General features: G+C 51.0%; 1 protein-coding gene across 4 annotated transcripts in view; it reads right to left on the bottom strand.

Moving 5' to 3' along the window:
- HSPA4L (heat shock protein family A (Hsp70) member 4 like) overlaps positions 1 to 26,837 on the bottom strand; it is a 65,272-nt gene extending 38,435 nt beyond the window's left edge. For 3 of the 4 annotated variants that reach the window (XR_012158552.2, XM_073341089.2, XM_073341091.2), the window contains exons 1-3: positions 26,584 to 26,837; positions 12,347 to 12,404; positions 10,557 to 10,697 (exon numbers count right to left, since the gene is read on the bottom strand). Coding sequence is in view for 3 of the 4 variants with exons in the window: in XM_073341089.2 (XP_073197190.1) it covers positions 10,557 to 10,697; positions 12,347 to 12,404; positions 26,584 to 26,690 (306 nt within the window). In the remaining variant the exon portion in view is untranslated. The remainder of the gene's footprint in view (positions 1 to 10,556; positions 10,698 to 12,346; positions 12,405 to 26,583) is intronic. The other variant, XM_073341090.2, reaches the window with a different exon arrangement.
- Between the last annotated feature and the right edge of the window lie 389 nt (positions 26,838 to 27,226).

Here is a 27,226-nt window from a genome sequence, read left to right as displayed (position 1 = left end):
GGACGGAGCCACAATCAGCTCCTCTGGACGGGTGAGGCCGGTGCGGTGCTTTGGGTGTCGCCTGGCACCGGAGGATCCACCACCTGGTCGGACTCCAGGCACACTACCAAGGACACAGGTCCCACCGACCTTCTTTCTGGCGGTCTAAAGATGGATACCAAAACAGTGCTTCCGAGGCCCTGGCCACCGAGAGAGCCCGTACGGGGGGCTGCACCGGAGGCCAAGGTACCCACTAGTACCATTGGGCCAGCCATAACGCTTGGTGCCATTACGCCTGCTGAGGCACCGGTGGGGCTGGCTGTTCAGGCTGGCTAGCTTGGCCTGCAGATGGGCGGCTGTGAGGGGAGGCCAGGCTGGCGTATGACCTGCTGCTGCCTCTGGTCCTGGAGTATCGGCGGTGCTGGGATCTATATTGGCCACAGGACCGTGATCTCGACATGGAGGAGCGGTACCAACGGTAGTAGCTGCTCCACGAACAGCCTTGACGGGTGGACCTGTGTCAGTGAGACGCTGGCAATCGATGGCCGGAGCTACTGTGCTTTGGAACAGGAGTTCGAGCGGGAACGGCGTCGACGATCATAACGCGACCGACTGCGGTATCTCCTGCGAGTCGAGGACCGTTGGCGACGTTCGCCATGGTCCTGTCGATATTCCCGGACCGCACCCATCCGGACAGTCTGGCTGGCATCGAGGGCGATCCACATGGACTGAGCCCTGAACAGTCGCTGGGTTGTGAGCAGCGTCGGGAACGTTCCCTCGACCGAGACTGGTACTGAGCCAATGGCGACTGCGGTGATCCCAGCGGCAGATTGCCTCTGGAGCGTGGGGCCGACATCAGCGGAGCTCCGGGCACCAGCATGGACACGACGTCCCTGGCTGCCTAGAGGGCTTTGGGTGTAGATGGCATCTGGACAGGCCTGCTCCAAAGGGGTCGGGCTACTCCGCTCAACATGAGTCGGAGGCCCGGGGCCCAATGGGGATCGAGGACTACTCAACATGGGCCTAGCCTCTGTCCCAGACTTCCCTCGGTGCCGTTGCGAAGAGGGAGTCTTTCTGGTCCTCTTTGCGTGCCCCGTAGATGGGGAGCAGTGCCGACTGGATGATGGTACTGGAAGGTCTCCGCGTACCGACGCTGCGGTGCCGGGTACCGGTTTGGAGCCGTGTGCCGGGTCAGGGCCAGCGCCGACTCTATCAGGATGGCCCTGAGCCTAATGTCCCTTTCTTTTTTAGTCCGGGGCTTGAAAGACTTGCAGATCTTGCATCTTTCGCTGATAATGGGTTTCTCCCAAGCAGTGCAGACAATCCTTGGCATAAAGAGCCTACAAGAGCCACACGATTAAAGACTGGGGCGCGAGGCATGCCACGGCCCGGGCTCAATGACTAACTAAAACTAACTGCATTAGCTGACTACAGGTACTACTGAACAAACGAAGAGTTCTGGGGACGAGCTGCAGCAAAGCTGGAGCTGAGCAGTTCTGATGCACCTTCACTGGTGGCAAGAAGGAACTGAGGGTGGGGGGAGCACAGCCCCCCTTATACCGCACCAGGCAGGAGGACTGTGAACTGGCAGTATTTATTGCTCTCCACAAACCTGAGGTACCTTCTGTGGGACGGTGTAATCACTATATTAAAGTATGCGTCCTTCAAGTCGAGGGCTGCATACCAGTCCCCTGGATCCAAGAAAGGGATGACAGAGGCCAAAGAGACCATGCAGACCTTGAGTTTCTTCATGAACTTGTTGAGCTCTCGCAGGTCTAGGATGGACCTGAGCTCACCTTTGGCTTTTGGTATTAGAAAATACCAGGAATATAAGCCCTTGCCCTTCAGCTCCTGAGGAACCTCTTCCACTGCTCCCAGCGATAGGAACAAGTGCACCTCCTGTAGAGGAGCTGCTTGTGAGAAGGGTCCCTAAAGAGGGACGGAGAAAGGGGGTGGAAGGGCAGAGAATTGGAGGGAGTAGCCCCTCTCTACCATTCGGAGCACCCAGATGTCGGATGTGACACAGGCCCACACATGGTAGAAAGGGGACAGTCAGGACAAGAAGGTAAGGCGGGTTGCATCCAGTCCAAGGACTGGTGCGCCGTCCTCGTTTGCACCTTCAAAAGGTCTGCTTCTGGCCAGATGAAGGTTTGGGTGGGCCAGAGCCCTGGCCTGAGGACGGGTGCGGCCTCTTCCTGCCGCTCCTGTTTCTCCTCCGTGAACGGCCCTGCTGGTTCAGCGGTTGGTAGAACCGCAGAGGAGGTTGCAGCCTAAAATGCCTGCGTGGTGGCGGTGTGGAGGCCCAGCAATTTGAGGGTGGCTCTCGAGTCTTTCAGGCTATGTAGCCTTTTATCTGCCTTTTTGGAAAAGAGTCAAACCCCCAAAGGTTAGATCCTGAATGGTCTGCTGGACCTCATATGATAGACCTAGAGCCAGGAGCCCCTTCTCATGGCAACCCTGGTAGCCATCACCCAAGTAGCCACATCAGCCCCGTCCACAGCAGCCTGCAGCAAAGCTCAGGAAATGAGCTTGTCCTCCTCAACCACAGCTGAGAACTCGCCATGGGAGTCCTGTGGCAGGAGCTCTGCGAACTTTTCCATTGCCCCGCATGTAATTGTAGCAGTAACTGCTGACAATGGCCTACTTATTAGAAATATGGAGCTGCAAACTGCCAATGGACTAGACCTTACTCCCAAAAAAGGTTGAGTCTTTTCACCTCCCTGTTCTTTGGGGAGGCTCGTGCTGGTTGGCAGTGTCCACGACCAGGGAATCTGGTGGAATGTGTATAAAGGTGCTCATAGCCTCCAGACGGCACAAAGTAGCATCTTTCATTGCGCTTAGGTGTCGGGGCAATGAGGCTGGGGTCTGCCACAAAGTCTTTGTTGTAACAGTCTTTATTGGAGGCAGAGCGATAAATTCAGGTCCACAGGGGGCAAGAATATCCACCATGGGATCCGTGTCCTTCACTACTTCCTCTGCCTGAATGCCCAGGCCCTGGGCAACCCACCAACCCGCCACAGCAACTGCTGCAGAACCCTGTTGTCCTCCAGAGATGGGGCAACAGAAGTGCCTGCCAATGCCTCGTCCGGGGAGGAAGAGGAAGAGACCCTCATAAGGGGAGACTGTTCCCTTCCCTTCCTTCCATACCCATGGGGTCCTGTGATGCCTGGGGGCTTCCGAGCTGGTGCCAAAATGAACAGTGCTGTGCCCCATGGTGCCAGGACGGCATAAACCAGTGACGGAGCAGTTGGTGCTGATGGTACTGGTGAAGGTGCCGAAGCTGACTGTGTTGATGTGAGCTACGGTGGTGCCGTGGTGGCCAGCTAAGGTACCTTGGACAGCGCCGGAGTTGGAGCTTCCAGAGAGGCAGAAGGCAGTACAAAGGTAACTGATGCTACCGACTCTGCTGCTGAATGTGATCTCTGGCTTCGTCCCTGGCTTTGGTGGAAGGTCCATGGCATCCAGAAGGGCCACTGCAGAGGCCATAGTGCTGCGTAGGCATGCCGATCCCTTCGCGACCTCGACCTCTTGCTCCTACTCCTATCAGAGGTCTCCGAAAATGAAGACCATGGAGGAGCTGTGCTGCAAGGCACCAACCGTCAGGAGCTAGGGGACCGATTAGGCTCCCGCTCCTGAGCTGTTGGCGCCGCAGGGGTGGCTGTAGAGATGGTGAGCACCACAGCAGCACGGTTGTCTTCCCCCTTGACTGGACTCCGGGGCAGGCTGATGTCAGCGGTTCATCCCTCCTGGGAGGGGAAAACCGTGCCAGGAGGCGCAACAAGTCCTGTGCCACCTTAAATGCCTCTGGGATCAACAGGAACTGCAGCTGCTTATTCCGAGGGCCTGGCGAGCACGGCGGGTCCGGACTGAACTGCACCGGGGCAGGAGTCGATGCGACCCTCGTGGGCAAAGTGGCTGAAGTCCTGTGGGCCAACCGGGGTCCCACAATGGCCAGCTCCTTCGTTTTGGCCGGTGATTGTGACCCGTGCCTGCCCACCAGCTGCATGCAGGAGGAGCCGTGATGGTGCCCAGAGTCTCGTGAGGAGTCCTTCCTCCTCCAGACCCTGGGACGATGGTGTCAGGGTGCTCCGCACCAAGGAGGACGTGCTAGGCACGGGGTGCCCCGATCCAGGGTCTGACTGGGGCCGGAGTGTGGCCTCCATCAGCAGAACTTTGAGACACTAATCCCTGTCTTTCAAAGTTCTAGGGGGAAACCCGCAACACATCCTGCACTGGTCTTTCTGGTGACTCTCTCCGAGACACCGCAAGCATAAAGTGTGCGGGTTGCTTTTGGGAATGCGTTTACCGCAGACCTCACAAGTATTAAACCCGGGGGACCGCAGCATGCCACGGTGCTGGGGAACCAATGGGGGGGACCCCCAAGGAAGAAACCTTAACACTAATACTAACTATACTAAGAGATAAACAACTTTGTACAATGGACACTGCTAACGGCACTTGCCAAGGCAAGAGATATGGGACTTTTCAGCTAACGGTCACAGGTGGTAAGAAGGAACTGAAGGGATGGGGGGTCAGCAAGGCTCTATATTGAGTGCAACTCCAGGGGGTGCCCATGTCAACCCGACAGATGCTGCTAAGGGAAAAATCTTATGGCTGCTGTGCAAGCGCGTGCACGAACACACACACACACCTGATTGAAATCGACATTAACAAGCACTCGAAGCAAAACTCTTCCTTTCCTTCCCTCCCGCAGGTTGGATAGATATGCATATAACCAGAGCCTTCTTTATAGAATTTAAGAAAATTAAAATAGAAAGCTCAGTGAAGTAATTTCATTTGAGAAGTGAAGTACAGCCAAGCAGAAAAGACAGTTACCCTTTTCCGTAACTGGTGTTCTTTGAGATGTGTTGCTCATGTCTATTTCACAGTAGGTGTGCATGCTCACCACGTGCACCAGTGCCAGAAGTTTTCCCCCTAGCAGTACCCACAGGGGGAGCACCGCTGCACCCCCTGGAGTGACGCCTCCATGGTGCGGTATAAGGGGAGTTGCGCACTCCCCCAAACCTCGGTTCCTTCTTGCTGGACAACTCCGACAGAGGGGAAGGAGGGTGGGATGTGGAATGGACATGAACACCACATCTCGAAGAACACCAGTTACGGAAAAAGGTAACTGTCTTTTTCTCTTCGAGTGATTGCTCACGTGTATTCCACAGTAGGCGATTCCAAGCTATATCTGTTGGAGGTGGGTAGGAAGGAGTTCACAGATTCCTGGGATGGAGTACAGCTCTACCGAACCCGTCGTCATCCCTGGTTTGGGAGACGATTGCATAGTGTGAGGTGGACGTGTGAACAGAGGACCAGGCAGCAGCCCTACAGATGTCTTGAATTGGGACGTGGGCCACGAAGGCAGCTGACGAGGCCTGTGCCCATGTCGAGTGCGCCTTTACCATTGGCGGCAGGGGAACTCCTACCAGATTGTAACAGGTGCGGATGCATGAGGTGATCCAGCGAGAGAGGCGCTGAGTGGAGAACAACTGCCCCTTCATGCGCTCAGCCGAAGCAACAAACAGTTGCGAAGTCTTCCTGAATGGCTTAGTCCGTTCCAGGTAGAAAGCCAGTGTCCTAGGCACATCGAGCACATGAAGGAGGCGTTCCTCATTGGACTTGTGAGGCTTGGGGCAGAGGACAGGCAGGAAGATGTCCTGGCCCATGTGAAAGGCGGAGACCACCTAAGGGAGGAACGTGGGGTATAGGCAGAGCTGGACCTTATCCTTGTGAAAAAATGTGTATGGGGGTCCAGAGGTCAGATCCCTGAGCTCCGATACCCGCCTGGCCGACATGATGACAACCAGGAAGGCCACCTTCCATGAAAGACGAGACCAGGAGCACATGGCCACAGGTTCGAAGGGGGGTCCTGTGAGACAGGACACCACGAAGTTCAGATTCCACTCTGGGACAGAGGGCCTAGCATATGGGAAAAGAGAGTCCAATCCCTTGAGGAACCGTCCGGTCAAAGTATGGGAGAACACTTTACGACCCTGCACCGGCAGATGGAAGGCCGATATGGCCGCCAGGTGCACCCTGGCCGAGAAGGGGGCCAGGCCCTGGTTCCTAAGGTGGAGGAGGTAATCCAGGATAAGATGAATCGGGGCAGCCATTGGGGAAACACCCTGCTCGACAGCCCACCTGGACAAACTGGACCACTTTACCAAGTAGGCTCAGCGTGTGGATGGCCGCTGACTTTCCAGGAGGACGTGTTGGACCCCTTCCAAACATGCCCGCTCCTTCCTGCCTAGCCATTGAGCAGCCATGCAGTGAGGTGGAGAGCCTCTAAGTTGGGGTGAAGAAGACGGCCTTGGTTCTGGGAAAGCAAGTCTGGGCAGAGAGGCAATGGCCACGGCAGGGCGACCACTAGGCTCATGAGAGTCCCGTACCAATGCTGCCAGGACCAAGCCGGGGCAATTAAAATGGCCCATGCCTTGTCTAACTTCACATTCTCTAGGTCCTTGCTGATGAGGGGGAACGGAGGGAAGGCATAGAGAAGCTGGCTTGACCACGGCAGGAGGAAGGCATCCGAGATAGCACCCCGTCCCAAACCCCGCCTGGAGCAATCCCAGAGCCTGAGGGCTTCTTGGCAGAGAACTGAAGACCAGGTCCCACCTTGCCTGTTGATGTAAAACATTGAGGCCGTGTTGTTCGTGAGGACCCGGATTATCTTGCCCTGTAAGCGTGAGCGGAAAGGCCACACACGCCAGGCCTACCGCCCTGAACTCCCTGACATTTGTGTGGAGGGACAACTCTGTGGTCGACCACAGCCCTTGAGTCTGAACTGTCCTCAGATGGGCCCCCCAACCCAGGTCAGACGCGTCAGACATTAGCTCCAGTGACAGGGCCGAGTCCCTGAAGGGGAACCCTTGGAGCACGTTGCTCGGGGAGGACCACCACCGTAGGGAGGCGATCACCGGGTCGGGCATGGTGAGGACTTTGTCCATACTGTCTCGGGCCTGGGAGAACTGTGAGGCCAACCAAAGTTGGAGGGGCCTCATCTGGAGTCTGGCGTGGCACGTCCTGGAGCTGTAGGCACACCCTGGAGGTGTCACAGGGAATTTCAAGACCGAGGCGATTAGCCCTTTCAGGGTCTTGAACCTGCCTGGTGGGAGGGAGGCCGTGGCCGTCGAGGCGTCCAGGAGCGCCCTGCTGAATTCTATGCGCTGGACTGGAACTAATGTTGACTTGGCCTTGTTTACCAACAGACCCAGGTTGGCACAAGTGGACAAAAGGAGCGTCATGTGGTCCAGGCACCTGTGACCGGGAGCTGCCCTTGACCAGCCAGTCGTCCAGGTAGGGGAAGATCTAGACCCTGCCGGCACCTGAGGTAGACTGCTACCACCGACATACACTTCGTGAACACCCTGGGGGCAATGGATAGGCCAAATGGGAGGACCGTGAACTGATAGTGGTTTTGCCCCACTAAGAACTGGAGGAAACGCCTGTGCCCCTAGAATATATGAATATGGAAATACGCGTCCTACAGGTCCAGGGCTGTGTACCAATCCCTGGGGTCCAGGGAGACCATGCAGAACTTGAGCTTGACCATGAACTGGTTCAGGTCCCGCAGATCCAGGATAGGCCTGAGACCCCCCTTTCGCCTTGAGGATAAGGAAATAACAGGAGTAAAACCCCTTGCCCTTGAACTCCCCCAGGCACCATTTCCACAGCTCCTAGACTGAGGAGCTGGCCCACCTCCTGCTCTAACAGGTCCACATGTAATGGGTCCCCCAGACCAGTGAAGGGGGTGGTTGGGTGGGGCAAGACAAACTGCAGCATGTAGCCCCAAGAGATGGTGTTGAGGACCCATTGGTCTGAGGTTAGTTGCGACCATTCCGAGGAAATCACACAAGCGATTGCAGAAGGGAAGCTTTATTGAAGGGGGAGTCCCCTCAGCAGTTGCCTGGGTACCCCCCATTGCCCCATCAAAAACGCCTTTTTCCCCACCTGCTTGCCCTTAGAGGGCCCAAGTTGCAGGGCAGGACGTGACCACCGTTGAGAGCACCCCTTCTGGTCCTTAGACCTCTTATAGGCGAGGTCATATCTAAGCTGAGAAGCCTGGGCAGAGGCCTGCTGCGGTTTGAATTTGGCTTTAGCCAGTGGTACATAAAGGCCCAGGGTCTGCAAGGTAGCGCGGGAATCCTTCATGCCATGCAGCCTGGCATCCGTTTGTTCTGCGAACAGGGCCTTGCCATCAAACGGGATGCATAATTGACTGGGACTCTGTGGATAGCCCGGACAGCAGGAGCCATGTCGTCTTCCGCATGGATACCGCCGAGGCCATGGATTGAGCAGCCGTGTCCGCCGCATCCGACGCCACCTGTAAGGCGGCTTTGGCAGCAGCCACACCCTCCTCCAGCAGTGCCTTGATCTCTTTCTTGTCTCACTCCAGGAGGGAGCCCTCAAATTTTGGCAGTGATCCCCACAAGTTAAATTCGTAACTGCTCAGGAGAGGTTGGTGGTTAGCCACCTGCAGCTGGAAGCTTGAAGATGGACTCTTTCGGTAGGAAGCTGTATTCAGACTCCTTGAATCTTTATTTTTGGGCGTGGGAGCTGGTTGGCCCTGTCTCTCTCTCTGATTCACAGATTCGACCACCAGGGAGTTAGGTGCCGGGTGGGTATAAAAAGGTATTCATGCCCTTTGGTGAGTACAAAATATTTGCGCTCTGTCTTCTTTGAAATGGGGGCCAGGGAAGCCGGCGTTTGCCACAAGGTGTTCAAAATGTTTGCCACCCAGCCCGGCACCAGGGAGGATAGGACATTAAAAAGAGTCCGAGGGCCCCTCCATCTCCTCTGCTTGGAGGTTAAGGCTCGATGCTACCCTTTTCAGGAACTCCTGGTGTGCCCTGAAATCCTCCTGCGGGGTGGAGGGGCCGCAACTGTGTCATCCAGAGCGGGGAAGGAGGTGACCGTCACAGAGCTCTGAGTCTCTGCCGGCACCAGAGAGTCCACCCCTTAGTCGGACTCCGGGTGCGGCGCCGAGGACGCATGTCTCACAGATTTAGCTCCCGGGGGCCTAGAGAGCGAGGCTGATAGTGCCTCTGAAGCTCTGGTTACCAAGCGAGCCCCCACCTGGGGTTGCGTCGGAGGCCACGGTGCCCACTGGTACCACTGTCCTTGCCACGGGGCCCTGTGCCACTGCCCTTGCTGCAGCACCGGCAGGTCGGTTTGACTTGGCTAACCCAAGGAGGGGTGGCTGCGAGCAGAGGTCAGGCTGACAAGTGACCTGACTCTATCGTGGGAGGAACGGCGGTGCCTGGAGCTATGCCGTCCACGAGACTGCAACCCCGACTCAGAGGAGCAGTACCGCTCATAGCCGCTGCTCCGCAATCTGCTCGGATGCGCGGACTTCAACAGCGCAGTGCCGGCGATCTACGCCTCGAACTGCGAGGGCGATGTCTCAGTGGGGAGCGAGAGCAGGAATTTGACCGGGAGTGGTGACGGTGCCCGTGCCATGACCGACTGCGGTAACCCCGACGACTCGGGGTCCGACCCCGTTCGGATGGCACCCAACCAGACAGTCTAGTGGACGTCGACAGCAATGCACGAGGACTGCATCCCAAACGATCACTGGGCGGAAAGCATGGTCGGGAGCAGTCTCCTGACCAAGATCTGAGCTGAGCTGGGGGCGATGGCAGGGAGCCCAGCAGCGGTTTGCCTCTGGAGCAGGGGCCCGACCCCAGCGGCACCCCCAGTACCAGTATAGTCATGATGTCTCGAGCCACCTGCAAGGCCTCTGGTGTCGAAGGCATCCGGAGAGGCCTGACCTGACGCAGCCGGGCTACTCCACTCAACATGCATCGGAGGCCATGGGAATGAGGGCTGCTCGACATGGGTCTAGCCTCTGCCCCTACTTTCTCTGCCACTGTGACAGGCCTTTCCTTGGCTTCTTGTGTCCCGTAGATGGGGAGCAGTGCCGGCTAGTGGAAGGCACCAAAGGGTCGCTGCGCACCGAAGTTGTGGTGCCTGGAGCCGAATTGGCGCAGCGCGCCCGAGCCGGGGTCAGCGCTGACTCCATGAGAGTGGCCCAGAGTCTGTCTTTTGTTTGGGGTTTAAAAGATCTACAAATCTTACAGCCGTCACTGATGTGAGTCTCACCCAAACAGCGCAGGCAATCCACGTGCGGTCACTTCTTGGGATAGAACGTCTACAAGGGTCGCATGACTTGAAGCCCGGGGCACGCCTCAGCCTGGGTACTCTAGCTGAAAGAACTAACAACAGGTACTAGCACTAAGCGAACGGAAGAGTTCTGGGGACGAGCTACAGCTAAGCTGGAGCAGAGTAGTTCCGATGCACCTTCACTGGCGTCAAGAAGGAACTGAGGTTGGGGGAAGGGTGCAGCTCCCCTTATACCACACCATGGAGGTGCCACTCCAGGGGACGCAGCGGTGCTCCCCCTATGGGTACTCTTAGGGGAAAAACTTCTGGCAGCGGTGCACATGGCGAGCGCACATACCTACTGTGGAATACAGATGAGCAATCACTCGAAGAAGAATCTCTGTTTGCTTGTCAAAATAACGACACAGATTATGGCAGCTGCAGGTATGCATGGAAACTGCAACACTCACCTTCAGTCCTACACTCCCATTTGGCATCTTTTGAAGCTCAAAGGGAAGTCTGACCCTTTCACCTTGTATGTAAGGATCATCAAATGCTCTTCCATGCATTTTTTTGAAGCCATGTAACGTATTCTTTACATTTGTGACAATCTGTGGAAGATAAATGCGTTGCTATGAGAGGCATATCAGAAAACACAGAAATTATGGCTTTATCTATCTCAGTGTCGCTTAAAGTTTAAAATAGGAACTAGAGGCCTGCTATGAACACAAACTTCCAGCATTTGAGCAATGTATCCTTTTCCTCACTTCCCACTGAATACAACTGTTATTAAGCATGTCACTTTATTTATGAGATCAATTAATACACTCAAACCCACTTTCCATGTCTAAGTCAGTATTCATTTCACTAGTTTTCCCCTTCCCAATCTTAAAAGAAACTTCCTGTTATACCCAATTTGGACAGTGAATTAATTACGTACCAGTACAATGACTGAACTACATACAACCATCTTAACAATATTATTAAAATATGGTAATTAAATGTCTAGTAATTTTCAGGGCTTAAAGTACCCAAAAAATGCTTAATTCAGATCCCAATTCTATATGAGCCTTCCCCTTAGCTACTGTCTCAATATTTTGGGCTAGTGATTTAAAACACAGATTTTAAAGCCTGACTTTTTTGACCCATCACACATCAAAAGAACTTGCTCATTTTATAATGAATACAGAATTTTTAACTCAATTACAACTGTACTCCAGGCTTTGAAAGTGTACCTTGTATTTACTAGCCTGAGAATTAAGCTTAACAATTGGAAGCCAATGTGAAACACAAGGGCCCACATCTCCAGCAATGTCCATTAGCTGTGTACTGGTGAGCTGTGCATGGCTGCTGAAAATGAGGGTCTACCTGCCCCTGGAACATGCCTGAAGGCTCCATTCCTTTGGCTAATCATGTAAGAGTATCTGAAATTTAACTACCCACCTTCTGGGAAGAGACAGAAAGAGTTCTCTCCCTATTACTCCACAACTTCCTGACTAGGGTGCATGTGCATATAAAGGGTAAGGGATATCCTCTGTTATTATTTCCACTCCCTCGAGTCTGCTGCAAGGGATCTTTGCTATTCAGTCCTCATTTTTTAGGTATTCCTCCTAGTGATGATCTCCAGTCCCAGCCTTTGCTCCTGTTCTTAGTTTTCCCAAGCAGCAGAAAGTGAAGTTACAAAGATCACAAGTTTTACTGCTGTCCAGAGTTCTGAACAGAGGTAGTGAAATTGACGCGTCTGAATTTCACTATATTGTCTGGGAAACCTACTAGCAGCGGCACAAACACTTGTGTTGTGTCTGTAAATTCAGAAAGACAGCACTGCTTCTGTTTTCATTTTCAAACTATAAGGGACAAACTTTTCTTAATGAATGCTAACATTCTTTGATAATTGAAGACTTGAGCCTATACCCATTCTCCTCCCCCAACTAAGGGATGTTTCTTATTCTTCATTGGTGAGTAGACCAAGTCCTACATTTCTCCCTGTCTTTCCTCTAAAAAGAAAAAAAGAAAAAAAAATAATCAAGAATAAACCAGAGGCAATATTTCGATTAGTTTTAACAGAAGGGAGTACAGCCTCTGATTTAGTAATAATTGGTAACAAAAGAAAGGACATTTTAAGCATATATTTTGAGTTAAAACATGAAACAATATATCAGATTTCTTCACACTTCCAGTTCCCTCACAGTTCAACAGGAGATGAGTAATTTAAAGATCGCTTAAATTCCTGTAAAGTAATATGTTTAGATCCATTTACCTGGCTTTTTGCTGCATTCCCTATGGCCCGGGTTTTGGATCCTAGAGATATACAAGCTCTAAATAATAACAGAAAGAAAAATATTCAGCTTTGACAGAAAACAATGTCAGGAAAAAAAGTGTAATTCCCCCCCCAGAGTAAAACCCTAAAACTACTTTTAAAAGACCATCAACTGCTCCTTAAAATTACTTTGTGGAATTCTTTAAAAGTCACTTTAAAATATGTGCTGAAACAGACAATATATTTTATTACTGGAGCATTAAGCCTTTAGGTGTTGGGCATCAACTACCAGCACACTTACAACTGAAGGAAGGGAAATAATTTTGGGTAATAGAAAATGTTATGTGGCATTTTATTAGAATACCTAGTTCTTATAGTGCTTTTCATCAGAGGATCTCAAAGTGTTTTGCAAAGCAGGTAAATATTAGCATCCCCATTTTGCAGGCACGGAAACTGAGGCACGGAGTTTGCTCCAGGTAACCCAGCAGGCCAGCAACAGTACTAAAACATCATTGGAATTTCAAGACACTAGAGATGACAATTTTCTAACTCAAAAAGTGTTGCAGCCAACCCAAGGGAATTCTTTATTGGACCTTGTTCTAACAGACAAAGAGGAACTGATCAGAGAACTAACTTTAATGGTTGCTTAGGTACAAATGATCATGACTTGATCGCATACATACTGTGCAAGCAGAATGAAGTCCATACCAATAATATATATATGGTGTGTTAATAGGGCCAACTTCATAAAGTCGAAAACAATTATGAGAAATCAGCTGGGGCAGAATTTAATCAAAAAAATGTGAATGATAATTGGAAATCATTCAATAATCCTTTCTAGAAGCTCAAAAAAAGTCACAATCCCCATTAAGGAAGAAGGCCATGGTAGTTAAATAAATAACCTACTTTAGAAGGGAAGCTAAGGCAGATATATAGACAGACATACAAACACACAAAGAAATCAAATGTGATCCTGAGATGAATAAATAGGGGAATCTCAAGTAGGAGTAGAGAGGTTATTTTCCCTCTGTATTTGGCTCTGATCCAACTGCTGCTGAAATGCTGAGTCCAGTTCTGGTACCCACAATTCAGAATAATTGGAGAGGGTTCAGAGAAGAGCCACCAGAATGATTAAAGGATTAGAAAACATGCCTGATAGTGACAGATTAAAGGAACTCAATCTATTTATCTTAATACAAAGAAGGTTAAGGGATGACTTGATTACAATCTATAACAGGAGTGGGGCAAACTACAGCCTGCGGGCCACATCCAGCCCATCAGACCTTTTAATCTAGTCTTCGAGCTCCTGCCAGGGAGCGGGTCAGGGGCTTATTCCATTCTGCGTGTGCCACGGCTCCACGAGGCTCCCGGAAGCAGCAGCATGTCCCCCCTCTGGCTCCTACACATAGGGGCAGTAAGGGGGCTCCACACGTTTCCCCTGCCCTAAGCGCCGCCCCCCCCGCAGCTCCCACTGGCTGGGAACCATGGCCAATGGGAGCTGCAGGGGCAGAGTCTGCAGACGGGGCAGTGCACAGAACCGCCTGGGCATGCTTCCACATAGGAGCGGGGGGTGGGGTGGGGGGTGGAGGAGGAATATGCCACTGCTTCCAGGAGCTGCTTGAGGTAAGCACTGCCAGGAGCCTGCATCCCTGACCTCCCCCTGCGCACCAATCCCCTGCCCCAGCCCTGATCCCTCTTCTGTCTTCCAAACCCCTCGGTTCCAGCCCAGAGCCCCCTCCCGCACCCTAAACCCCTAATTTCTGTCCCCACCCAGAACCTGCACCCTCATCCCAAAGCCCTCAGCCCCCCCAACCCCTGCCCCAGCCTGGAGTCCCCTCCTGCATTCCAACCCTCTGCCCCAGCCCAGAGCCCCTCCCGCACCCTGAACCCCTCATTTCTGGACCCACCCTGGAACCTGCACCCCCAGCCCAGAGCCTGTACCCCCTCCCAGACTCCCTGCCTCAGCCCACAGCCCCCTCCCATAATCCAAACCCCTCAGCTCCAGCCCCAGCCCCCTCCTGCACCCCAAACCCCTCATTCCTGGCTCCACCCCAAAGCCTGCACCCCCAGCAGGAGCCCTCATCCCCTCCTGCACCCCAACCCCCAATTTCGTGAGCATTCATGGCCCGCCATACAATTTCCATAACCAGATGTGGGCCTCAGGACAAAAAGTTTGCCCAACCCAGTCTATAAGTATCTACATCGGGAACAAATATTTATTAACAGGCTCATCAGAGACACTAACAGAGAACGATCCAATGGCTAGAAGCTGAAGCTACAAAAATTCAACCTGGAATTAAGGTGTACATTTTGACAGTGAGGGTAATTAACCATTGGAACAATTTACCAAGAGTTGTGATAGATTCTTTATCACTGACAATTTTTAAATCAAGATTGGATGTTTTTCTAAAAGATATGCTTGCTGCTCTAAGAGTTCTTTTGGGGAAGTTCTATGGCCTGTGTTATACAGGAGGTCAGACTAGATGATCACATGGTCCTTTGTAGCCTTTGAAATCTATGAACACCCACGTTTCAGAGTCCCAATCCGATCCTTTAATGTGCATGAGTGTCAATACTATAGTTTCCCTCCAGGCCCCTCTAGGCTCTCCCAAAGTGGAGAACTGTCATTTGGAGACTATATCCAGCACTCTCTGATATGAGACTGTATCACAGTATGCAATATTTAAGCCCAGTCAAAATCCTACAAGTACATTCTGTGTACAGCACTACTTTTCATTGTTTATAAACCAGAAGTAGTAGATCTTTTTGAAAAAGCACCCAATACATCCTCCATGCAAGCTGATTTTATGCTGTTCAATATACCCTAATGATAATAAAGAACTAAGTCTAAAATATGTATTAAATACGACAAAGGACCATCTAATACAAGGATGACTTAAGATGCATGTAGACTAGTTACAAGACACTTCATTTCATAGGTTAGTTATGACTGGTTAATGGTACTGACATGCCATAAATTTTAGAAAATTCCCTTTATCCACAGAGGCAGCATTAATTAACAGGCTGCTATATAGGACTTGAAGTGTCAAGTCAGAAGCTACTCTGGCAATGTGCAAGCCAGGTCTCCCCATGGGGAGAGGAAGGTGTCAGAAAGTAAAAAAAAAAAACCATGTTCCCTTTGGCTGTGTATTAGAGGCTGTCCAGAGGAGAAGGAGAAGCAGACCTGCCATGAAGAGGGGCTGCTGAAGAGGAAATGCTTCCTCCTCCTACATGCTGTTCATTAACAGGATTTTAAAGCAAGAAAGGGAGTTCCAACAGCAGCAATTCCCACAGCAATAGCAGAAGCATTGATCTGTGAATCTTAACTGTACTTCACCAGAATTTTTCATTTGCAAATGGTTAGCTGTTGAGCACAGATTTCAAGCCTTGCGATATAAGCATTTGGTCGAGGATGCTCTCTTACCACATCAGAACTACAGCTTTAGAAGATCATATGAGAACTTTCATAGCAAATCCTTATTTTAAAGAGTTTATAATAGTGCTTTTAATATTAAGGCTACTGGTTCTCCACATAAGAGGGAACTTTTACCTTCAGACACTTAGTAGCCACAGGCGGATCTGATGGATCCAGACCCTGTGGGTTAAGAGTGAGGTACAGAGAATGGAAGTGGCAAAAAGGCCAAGTACCACCAACCTCCTGCGTGTTTTCTTAGGTGAGTGCTGTTCACAAAGCCTACCCAGGGACTATGTATTGTGTATCAATACCTGGCTAATGTGTGTCTGGTAAATTTGAAGTTCCAACAGCCACTGGCTCATGGGAGGGGACTAGAGCTCCATACGTCTCTGCAGCCTTTCCAACGATTGTTGCCTCCATGATTCTAACCCCACCAGTCCTTTCAGTTCCCTTCCCCCATAAACCACCCCAGCACTCCTTTCTGAAAATTCCTGACAGAATTCTGCACCTATGGGGGGGGGCAGAATTCACATGGCCTGCATATTTATGCCCCCTGAGCAGAAAACCAAAAGAAATCTTCCCTGGCAACGCATCTGTTTCAGTGTGCCTGGAGCAGCTTCAGAGACGCAAATCATTGTGCGGGGAGGGTGGCTCGGTGTGCATGCCGGGCGCGGGGGAGACCGTGAGGGGGCGAGGCTGGCCAACAAGGAAAAGAGACTCTGTCTCTCTCTTGATACTTCAGCTCAAGGGGCGTGAAGAAGAGTAGGTCTTTTTGTTATGCACGAGGAAGGCTCTGTCCCCCCAGCAGAAATGTAGCAGCCTGCCTGCCTAATAAAATGTAATTTCTTGAAAACTGAACAAGCAATTAAATATTAGTATCCTGTTACTGAAAATTGTTTGTTTTTAAGTTAAAGAAAATAGTTTTTGTAAAAAAAAACAAAAAAAACATTTTGTTAATGTTGAACACTTGCTGTTCATGTAAGGCCCCCTACATTGCCAGAGTGATGTAAAGCCTTAGAAATGACAGTAAAGGAATCAGCTGGGAAGATCTATGTGCTCACTTTTTTCCTGTGCCAAAGTGACACAATGGGGTTAGATTTTTACTTAGCCATTGAAAAAAACACACACACACACACTTTTGAGGGCAAATAAAACATTTACCAAGCAATCAATAAAATGTCAGGACAATCGGAACAAAGCATTTTGCAAAGTACCCAGCTAGGTCCAGGACAATGATTAGCGAAATTGTATGACTGTCATGTATGAAAGTCTGAGAAATTTAAAATGACATTCTACTGTTCCCCTCCCCCTGTTTGGTGTTCTGTAATGTAATTAAATGAAAATCCAGGATTATAATTGGAATGTAGGATATTAGTTACCAAGTATTTGTAACTTAACTTTCATGTGTTTAGGAAATGATGAATGGTTATTGTGACTTTTTTCTGTATTGTAGTTTAAATAACTTACCAAAACAATGGAAACTGGTGTGATTATACTGCATTATTTTGACAAATAAAATTTGCAGAATTTTAATTTTTTTGGCACAGAATCCCCCCAGGAGTAGATACTGCTCAAAGTTTCCTCCCCGAAACAGCCAAGTGAAATGGTTGTCAATTTCATCACTACCCCATGTCTTCTGAACAGCAATAATAGAATTAGCGCTATTAATTTTGTCAATTTCACACTTTGCTTGTTAGGAAAGCCATGACCAGCAGCACACAATAGAGCTCCCTATCAACTTGGGAAAATGTAAGCACATTAGTTATTATTTATTAGGACATCTTTGCAACTAAGAGAGCTACAGACTTAATAAAATCAAAGTTGGATTGGAGGGAGGTCGCAAGTGGGGTTCCACGAGGATCTGTTCTGGGTCCAGTGTTGTTTAACATCTTTATTAATAACTGGGATGTAGATACAGGGGGTCTCCGGTATACATCTCCCCCTTATCTGTTTCGCATATTCACTGCTCATCAAAAGGGAAACGTGTTCCGATTCATGTCGGTCCCGATCCGCCTATAGTACAGTACTGCAAACAACGGATAAGTTGCAAATGAAGGGATATGCGATAGGTATGCGTAGCCACAGGTGGGCTGTTGCCCACCCACTTAACATCCAGGGCCCCCCCAGTCCTGGCTCTGCTCCCACCCCAGCGCTTGCCCCACACTGCCCCGCCCGGTGCACGGAGGATTTCCCAGCACTGGTGCTCCAGCCACAGAGCGGGGTCAGGGGCTTGCCCCCTCCGCTCGCCGAGCCCTCCTGCCGGGGAGCAAGGTCAGGGTGCAGGGGCTTCCAAGCCATCAACCCCTGTTACCTGGCTGGAGTGGAGCAAGCCCCTGTGCCCCAGTCCCGCTCCCCTGCCGGGTGGAGCAGGCCAAGCCCCTGTACCCCAGCAGGAGCACCGGGCAGGCGGAGTGGGGCAGGCCCCAAGTGAGGGGGGGCAGAGCAACTGGCGTGTGCACATTTTTTCCGGGCCCCCCATTTTTCCAGAAGCCCCTGGCCAAGGCCGGCGGGGGCGTGGATGACAGGGGACGACACGGGAGGACAAGCAGCCAGATGTCTCCTACCCCTTCTTCCCCCATCATTGCCCATCCACCTGGGGCCCACCCAAATATCGCCTCCTGCCTACGCCACTGCTTTACCAGCGGGTCCCCGGTATCCATCGTTTCAGTATCCGTCACCCTTTTCAAGAACACAACCCTGACGTATACCAGGAACCCGCTGTACAGAGGACATACTGATCAAATTTGGAAATGACACAAAGCTGAGGACAGGGGGATTGCCAATACTTTTGGAGGATACAGCTAAAATTCAGAGGGATTTTGATAAATTGGAGAACTGGGTTATAAACAACAAAATGAAATTCAACAAAAACAAATGTAAGGTGCTATACTTAGGGAAGAAAACCGCAAATGCACAAATACAGAATGGGGGAAAACTGGCTTGACAGCAGCACTGCTGAGAAGAATCTAGGAGTTGTGGTGGGTCACAACCTCAATATGAGCCAGCAATGCAATGCTTGGAAAAGAGGAGATTAAGGGGGGGGAATGGGGGGGACAACGACATGACATGGGTGACTTTAATTTTCCTGATATCTGCTGGGAGAGCAATACAGCGGTGCATAGACAATCCAGGAAGTTTTTGGAAAACGTAGGGGACAATTTCCTGGTGCAAGTGCTAGGGGAGCCAACTGGGGCGGGGGGGGGGGGGAAGCTTTTCTTGACCTGCTGCTCACAAAAAGGGAAGAATTAGTGGGGGAAGCAAAAGTGGATGGGAATTTGGGAGGCAGTGACCATGAGTTGGTTGAGTTCAGGATCCTGACACAGGGAAGAAAGGTAAGCAGCAGGATACGGACCCTGAACTTCAGGAAAGCAGACTTCGACTCCCTCAGGGAACGGATGGGTAGGATCCCCTGGGGAACTAACATGAAGGGGAAAAGAGTCCAGGAGAGCTGGCTGTATTTCAAGGAATCCCTGTTGAGGTTACAGGAACAAACCATCCCGATGTGTCGAAAGAATAGTAAATATGGCAGGCAACCAGCTTGGCTTAACGGTGAAATCCTAGCGGACCTTAAACATAAAAAGAAGCTTACAAGAAGTGGAAGGTTGGACATATGACCAGGGAAGAGTATAAAAATATTGCTCGGGCATGTAGGAATGAAATCAGGAGGGCCAAATCACACCTGGAGCTGCAGCTAGCAAGAGATGTCAAGAGTAACAAGAACGGTTTCTTCAGATATGTTGGCAACAAGAAGAAAGCCAAGGAAAGCGTGGGCCCCTTACTGAATGAGGGAGGCAACCTAGTGACAGAGGATGTGGAAAAAGCTAATGTACTCAATGCTTTTTTTGCCTCTGTCTTCACTAACAAGGTCAGCTCCCAGACTGCTGCGCTGGGCATCACAACATGGGGAATAGATGGCCAGCCCTCTGTGGAGAAAGAGGTGGTTAGGGACTATTCAGAAAAGTTGGACGTGCACAAGTCCATGGGGCCGGACGAGTTGCATCCGAGAGTGCTAAAGGAATTGGCGGCTGTGATTGGAGAGCCATTGGCCATTATCTTTGAAAACTCGTGGCGAACGGGGGAAGTCCCAGATGACTGGAAAAAGGCTAACGTAGTGCCAGTCTTTAAAAAAAGGGAAGAAGGATGATCCTGGGAACTACAGGCCAGTCAGCCTCACTTCAGTCCCCGGAAAAATCATGGAGCAGGTCCTCAAAGAATCAATCCTGAAGCACTTACATGAGAGGAAAGTGATCAGGAACAGTCAGCATGGATTCACCAAGGGAAGGTCATGCCTGACTAATCTAATTGCCTTCTATGATGAGATTACTGGCTCTGTGGATGAAGGGAAAGCAGTGGATGTATTGTTTCTTGACTTTAGCAAAGCTTTTGACACCGTCTCCCATAGTATTCTTGTCAGCAAGTTAAAGTAGTATGGGCTGAATGAATGCACTATAAGGTGGGTAGGAAGTTGGCTCGATTGTCGGGCTCAACGGGTAGTGATCAATGGCTCCATGTCTAATTGGCAGCCGGTGTCGAGTAGAGTGCCCCAGGGGTCGGTCCTGGGGCCGGTTTTGTTCAATATCTTCATAAATGATCTGGAGGATGGTGTGGATTGCACTCTCAGCAAATTTGCGGATGATACTAAACTAGAAGGAGTGGTAGATACGCTGGAGGGCAGGGATAGGATACAGAGGGACCTAGACAAATTGGAGGATTGGGCCAAAAGAAATCTGATGAGGTTCAATAAGGATAAGTGCAGGACCCTGCACTTAGGATGGAAGAACCCAATGCACCGCTACAGACTAGGGACCGAATGGCTCGGCAGCAGTTCTGCGGAAAAGGACCTAGTGGTGACAGTGGACGAGTAGCTGGATATGAGTCAGCAGTGTGCCCTTGTTGCCAAGAAGGCCAATGGCATTTTGGGACGTATAAGTAGGGACATAGCGAGCAGATCGAGGGACGTGATCATACCCCTCTATTCGATATTGGTGAGGCCCCACCTGGAGTACTGTGTCCAGTTTTGGGCCCCGCACTACACGAAAGATGTGGATAAATTGGAGAGAATCCAGTGAAGGGCAAGAAAAATTATTAGGGGTCTGGAACACATGACTTATGAGGAGAGGCTGAGGGAACTGGGATTGTTTAGTCTGCAGAAGAGAAGAATGAGGGGGGATTTGACAGCTGCTTTCAACTACCTGAGAGGTGGTTCCAGAGAGGATGGTTCTAGACTATTCTCAGTGGTGGAAGAGGACAGAACAAGGAGTAATGGTCTCAAGTTGCAGTGGGGGAGGTTTAGGTTGGATATTAGGAAAAACTTTTTCACTAGGAGGGTGGTGAAACACTGGAATGTGTTACCTAGGGAGGTGGTAGAATCTCCTTCCTTAGAAGTTTTTAAGGTCAGGCTTGACAAAACCCTAGCTGGGATGATTTAATTGGTGATGGGTCCTGCTTTGAGCAGGGGGTTGGACTAGATGACCTCCTGAGGTCCCTTCCAACCCTGATATTCTAGGATTCTGTGACAATGGTACAGTAACACCTCACTTGAAGCTGTCCAGGTTAACGCTGTTTCATTATTATGTCGCTGATCAATTAGTGAACATGCTCATTTAAAGTTGAGCAATTTTCCCTTATAATGTTGTTTGGCAACTGCCAGCTTTGTCCACTGCTTGCAGGAAGAGCAGCCCATTGCAGCTAGCTGGTGGAGGCTTGGAACTAGAGTGGACCGGCAGCCTTCTTATCAGCTCCCCGCTCCCCCAAATTCCTTGTGTGGCAGCCGCCCAGCAGGCTACCAATTGTTGGCAGTTCAGCTGTCCCTCCCCACACTGCCATGTGCTGCTCCTGCCCTCCGCTTGGAGCTGCTCCCTGGAGCTTCCTGCTTGCTGTGCAGGGGGAGGAGAGAAGAAGGGGGCTAATGTCGGAGTGTCCCCCTCCACTGTGCTTCTGCCCCCCATTTACCCTTTTTCCATATAGAGGAGGATGGGAACATGAGGGGGCTCCGGACGGAGAGAGCTTGCTAGCCGCAGCTGCCGTCTCAACTTCCTGATATACAGTAACTCCTCACTTAATGTCCTCCCACTTAACATTGTTTCCAAGTTACACCGCTACTCCATTATGGAACATGCTCATTTAAAGTTGTGCAATGCTTCCTTATAACGTTGTTTGGCTGCCTGCTCTGTCCACTGCTTGTAGGATTCTGGGGAAGAACAGCGACTTTACAAGGGAGCATTACACAAGTTCCTCTTCTCCGCCTCCTCCCCCTCCCTCCAAGTGCTTAGGACTTTCTGGGAGGGAGGGAGCGGGGAAGCTGCTCCTCCCACCCCTGGCCAGGCAGGGCCACCCAGAACGCAGGGACTTTAGGGGCTGCAGCTCTAAAGCCCCTTTTGGAACGTGGCCCCGAGAGCATGGGCCGGAGGACTCAGGAGGAGCAGTGGCAGCTGCGCAGCCAGCTGGCCGGAGATAAGAGGAGCTTTGAAGGGGAAAGCGCTGCTTCTCTCTGGCCGGCTGGCTGCGCAGCTGCCACTGCTCCTCCTGAGTCCTCCGGCCCATGCTCACAGCGCTGCATTCCGAAAGGGGCTTTAGAGCTGCAGCCCAGGGCCCTGCAGCCCCTAAAGCCCCTGCGTTCTGGGTGGCCCTGCCTGGTCAGGGGGTGGGGTGAGGGGGAAGGGAAAGCAGCTCTCAGAATCATGACTCCCAGAATCACAGCCATGGGGGCGGTGCTGCGCTGCACGGAGCCACCTCTACATCCCCTGCACCAAACAGGAACTGCCCCAGGTAAGTGCTCTGCACCTCCTGCCTCCCCCAGCCCTGAGCCTCCTCCCGCACCCTAACTCCCTCCCGGCCCCTGCCCCCCCCACCCTGAACACCCTCCCAGCCCCCTAACTCCTTCCCAGACCCTGCACCCCCAGCCCTGAGCCCCAGGAGGAGAATGGAGAAAAAAAAAGAATGAAAAATGGGATGGGGAGAGGAAGGAGATAAGAGAATGCACAGGGCCCCACTCACTCTAAATCTGCCACTGGAGGGAGGGAGGAGGAGCAGGGAAGCATTGCATCTCCGCTCCTTCCCCTCCCTCCCAGGAAGTCCTAAGTGCTGCCAAACAGCTGTTTGGAAGCAGAGAGTTGCTGGGACAAAGGGGGAGGAACGGGGATGCAGCATCCTCCAGGGAGGAGGAGGAGTGGGGGTGGGAAAAGGCAGGCCTGGGGTGGAGTGGGGACAGGAAGAAGCGGGCCTGGAGCATCCCCCGGCAAAGTCAGCACCTGTTCTTCTGAGGGGAAGCTGCTGCTGCGCAAGGTGCTTCCTAGCATACTTGCCTGCCTCATTGTCTGCAGCGGGCTGTGCCTGTGTGGAGTAAGCCTGGGGCACCTCCCCACCACAGTACTGTACTGTATATAATGCCGTTTGTCTACCCCAAAAAGAATTTCCTTGGAACCTAACTCCCCGCATTTACATTAAATCTTATGGGAAAATTGGATTAGTTTAACATCGTTTCACTTAAAGTTGCATTTTTCAGGATCGTAACAACAAAGTTAAGTGAGGAATTACTGTATTTAAAAAGGCAGTGTACTTAGAGTGGGGACAGCATACTTAAAGGGGCAATGTGCATCTCTCTCTCTCCCACACACAGGTGTGCTCTGTCTGCCATGCTGACTCCCCTCCCTCCATTCGCGCTGCCTTGCACACGCCCCAACTTTTTCTGTGCCAGTGGGTGCTTGGTCACCCGCCCCCTGCCCCTACTCCACCCCTGCCCCAAAGTCCCCGCCCTAACTCCGCCCCTATTGGACCCCTCCCCAAATTCCCACCCCCTGCCCCAAGCCCGCCGTGTCCCCCCTCCTTCCAGGCTTGCCACATGAAACAGCTGTTTCATGGCGCAAGCACTGAGAGGGAGTGGGGAGAAGCAGGACGCAGCGGCACGCCCAGGGGCAGAGGCAGAACGAAGGTGAGCTGGAGCAGGGGGCGGGGCGAGGAGCTGCCAATGGGTGCAGAGCACCCACCAATTTTTCCCTATGGGTGCTCCAGCCCCAGAGTACCCACAGAGTTGGCGCCTGTGCTGCCTTGTAGAGTGTGAGAATACATTAACACTTCTGGCAGGGGCCAGAGTGGCAGCAGGCCCCCAGGGGTTCCTCCCCTGAAGCAGGGGTCCCCTGCCCCCCAAGATTCAATCATGAGTATTTTTAGTAAAAGTCACGGACAGCTCACAGGCAAAAAACCCAAAAAATCATGGCCCTATGACCTGTCCATGACTTTTACTAAAAATACTCATGATTAAATCGTAGCCTTAATCATGACAGCCATCTCACTACTGTCAAGCGCATTTTTCAAACACTGTCTGTTGTGCACATATTGAAACTTTAAGGATTGAGCAGTAGCTTTATTAAGATCCCTGCAGGAATGCTAACAATCAAGATTCCTCAAAATTACAGAGTAAAAATTTGAAAAAAGCTACTAATTAAAGCATAAAGGATCTTTCCCATGACCACAGCCTAAAGAGCTTAGACCTAAGCATGTTGAAGAATGTGGCTTTTCCTGCACCAGGATTCAAAAATGCATTGCTAGCTAGCATGTGCTAACTAAATGCATTTTAAAGTCTGCACTGCTTTGTTTGCACAAGACTTTACCATGGGTCAGCACATGCTAATCCCTAGGGTAGACCACAAACACCTGTGTCTTGGAACAAATATTTGGGGGGGTCCAAGCTAGTTTATGAAGCTGTTAACTACCTCAAGTTAATTGGCAATGTGCAGACATAGCTAAAGAACATATTTAGTTTGCATGTGTTATCTAACCTGTTAACTCCATGTCTTTAAATCCTGATCTAGGCAAAACCTAGACATTTACAGAGTTTCTTGGAGCTTACCCGGGCTTTACTAATCTAGGTACACCTTTCTAAATACCAGTCTAAACAAGGCCATATTGGCTTGATAAGACTTAGTGCTCCTATGCAAAGTAAAAATTGCTTGTTTGACATTTATGTCCAGTACAATAACTCATGCTACTTCAAAAAAAGACGACAAAATTAATTCTCTTCCTAAAGCCTCATTAGATTGTATTAGGGCTTAGTCTCAAATGTGAAAAGTCAAGATAAATACCACAAGTCCTTCAATACCTAGACAAAAAGAGGAGCTGTTTAATGATTTTTATAAAGCATCATGCTGCATGCAAGTATCAAAGCACAAGTTATGTTTCCTCTTGCTTTGGTCAGTTTGAAAACAGCTAAATTTTGTATATTATTCCATCTGATATACTAAAAGGCTAACTAAATACATTGAAATGTCTGAAGTGCATATGCAAAGAATGTACTCCGAAAACAGCTGTAAAGCAAAAGTGGTAGTCTAAAATAGATGGATCAGAATATACTTGATATTTGGGGATTTTTTGGAGTAGTCTCAAGACTGTGCTGCCTATGAAGAATGGTCTCTGGCACAAGTTTCAAAATAGTATCAAAATTTTGGTGCTCACAAAAAAACACCACCACCGAGTTCCTTACTGAAAATTTTGGAAACAGAGTGGAAATATCAGATAATACATTGTGGCATTTAAAGCAACGTGTCTTCATTGTTAACGTCTTAGACACATTAACCAGTGTGTTTCAGTATTTGGTATTTTATTTTTTTATAGACTAAATCCTTTTTATATACAAATAAATATTGGGCAAAGTAAAACACATTTATTCCCAAGAGATAAAATAGTAAAATACTATACTCAGTACAGATTTCTCTGGGAGGAGCAAAGTTTACTTTAGTTGCTATTTATGGGTCTGGAATCTTTTTACAAATGAGCATGCACTATTCAAGAAGTACAGTTTACGAGCCTTTTACGTGAATTCCTGGTTTCTAGTAGATTACCCACAGCTGAAGCTCACTTAAAGTCCTGGTTGTATCCCATAGAAACAGAGGAGGCAAATCTCCATCTCCTCTCACATGTCCCATCACATAGTCCATCCCCCCTTGCCAGAAACCTCAATATTTCACAACCAGCAGAGGAAGCAGCACAACAAGTAGGAACAAATTTTTTTGGGAGGATATGGGGGGAAAGACTCTTCATGCCATCCTCTTTTATCCTCCTTCAGACAACGTCCTCTTCCATCTTCTCCAGTCCCTCATACTCACCCCATCATCTGCTCTTAGTGGAATAGCTTCTGAACACCGCAAACCACTGCAATGTGAATTGTGCATAAACCCATCTGTTTGAATGAGATCTTCACTGTCACTGACCAAATCCCGAAGTATCAGAGGGCAGAGAAATTCCACTGGGCCTCAGAAAAGGCCTCCTTCGGCATAAAGGAGGTTATAAAATGGTTTCCTATCACCTCCCGGGCACCGGAGAAGATAACCAAGAAATATCACTTGAACAGAACCCCCACCCCACAAATCATCGTCAGCTAGCCTGTCACAACGGTGGGAGGCAGGGAAAAGAGCGCAGAGAAGAAGGCGACTGGGAGTATGAAGGGAAGAGGATGAATGAGCAGGACCTAATCCTGCCACTGATACCGCGCTGCTCCGGCAGATCCCAGGCACGGACACACGCACCCGCTGCCACTACCCGCCTCCCCGCGCTCCTCGGCTCCGCTCCCCCGGGGGCTGAGAAGGACCTGTTCCAGGCCCCGGGGCAAGAGGGGGGCTCTGTCCGGCAGGGGAAGCGAACGGGGATCTGCGCGCTGCGGCTTCTCAAAACGACTGTCGGGGCCCCCTCCGGAGCCACACGCTGACGCGCCCGGTCCTCGGGGCGGGGGGTGCGTGCACTGAGTGGGGGACGGGGGCCGCACCGGTACCCGCCAGAGAGGCCCGGCACGCACGGGGTGCCGCGGGCGGGGGACGGGGCCGGTACTCACGGGGTGCAGCGGTCGCTGTACTCATTGGCGATGGTCTCGATACCGCCGCTCCGCGCCACCGCGACGTAGCAGTTGAGGAAGCCCAAGTCGATGCCGACCACAGACATGACTGCGCCCGGTGCCTTCCGCTCCCCGCGGGCCTGTCGCTGCAGCGGTCTCGGCTACCGGCACCGGCTTTCAGTCCCTACCCGTCGCGCTCCCCACTGCGGAGCACCAGCCACCAACCGGCAGTTACTCTGCTCTGCGCAAGCGCGCTGCGCCTTCTGGCGGGGACTGCGCGAGACCCCGGTGGACCTTCGGCACTTTCCGGACAGACTCGGGCTGAGGCGGCTCCGGCCGACATGAGTTCGAGAAAGATCTGGAACGGGGAGGAGGGAGCGGTTGTATAAGGGCGACATCGTGTGGCCACACGGAAGTACTGCTGCTGCCCTCCCGCAGCCCACCTGGTTAAAGGGCCAGCACCCAAAATAAAGGGGCTGTTCTGCGAGTGAATTGCAATTAATGGTGGTCTCTTGTTTAGAGTATAGCTGGACTGCTCCCATTGCATTATAATTAGATTAAAATCGGATAGTGTATTATTGGGTCACAGCTAGGGGACCGTCACAGAGTCATGGATCCGTTACTTGCTGCGACCTCCGTGACT

The sequence above is a fragment of the Lepidochelys kempii genome, chromosome 4 (genome assembly GCF_965140285.1).
Source record: "Lepidochelys kempii isolate rLepKem1 chromosome 4, rLepKem1.hap1, whole genome shotgun sequence".
Classification (NCBI taxonomy): Eukaryota; Metazoa; Chordata; order Testudines; family Cheloniidae; genus Lepidochelys; species Lepidochelys kempii.
Note: the sequence above shows the minus strand (reverse complement) of the source record. Positions and strands in the feature narration are given on the sequence as shown.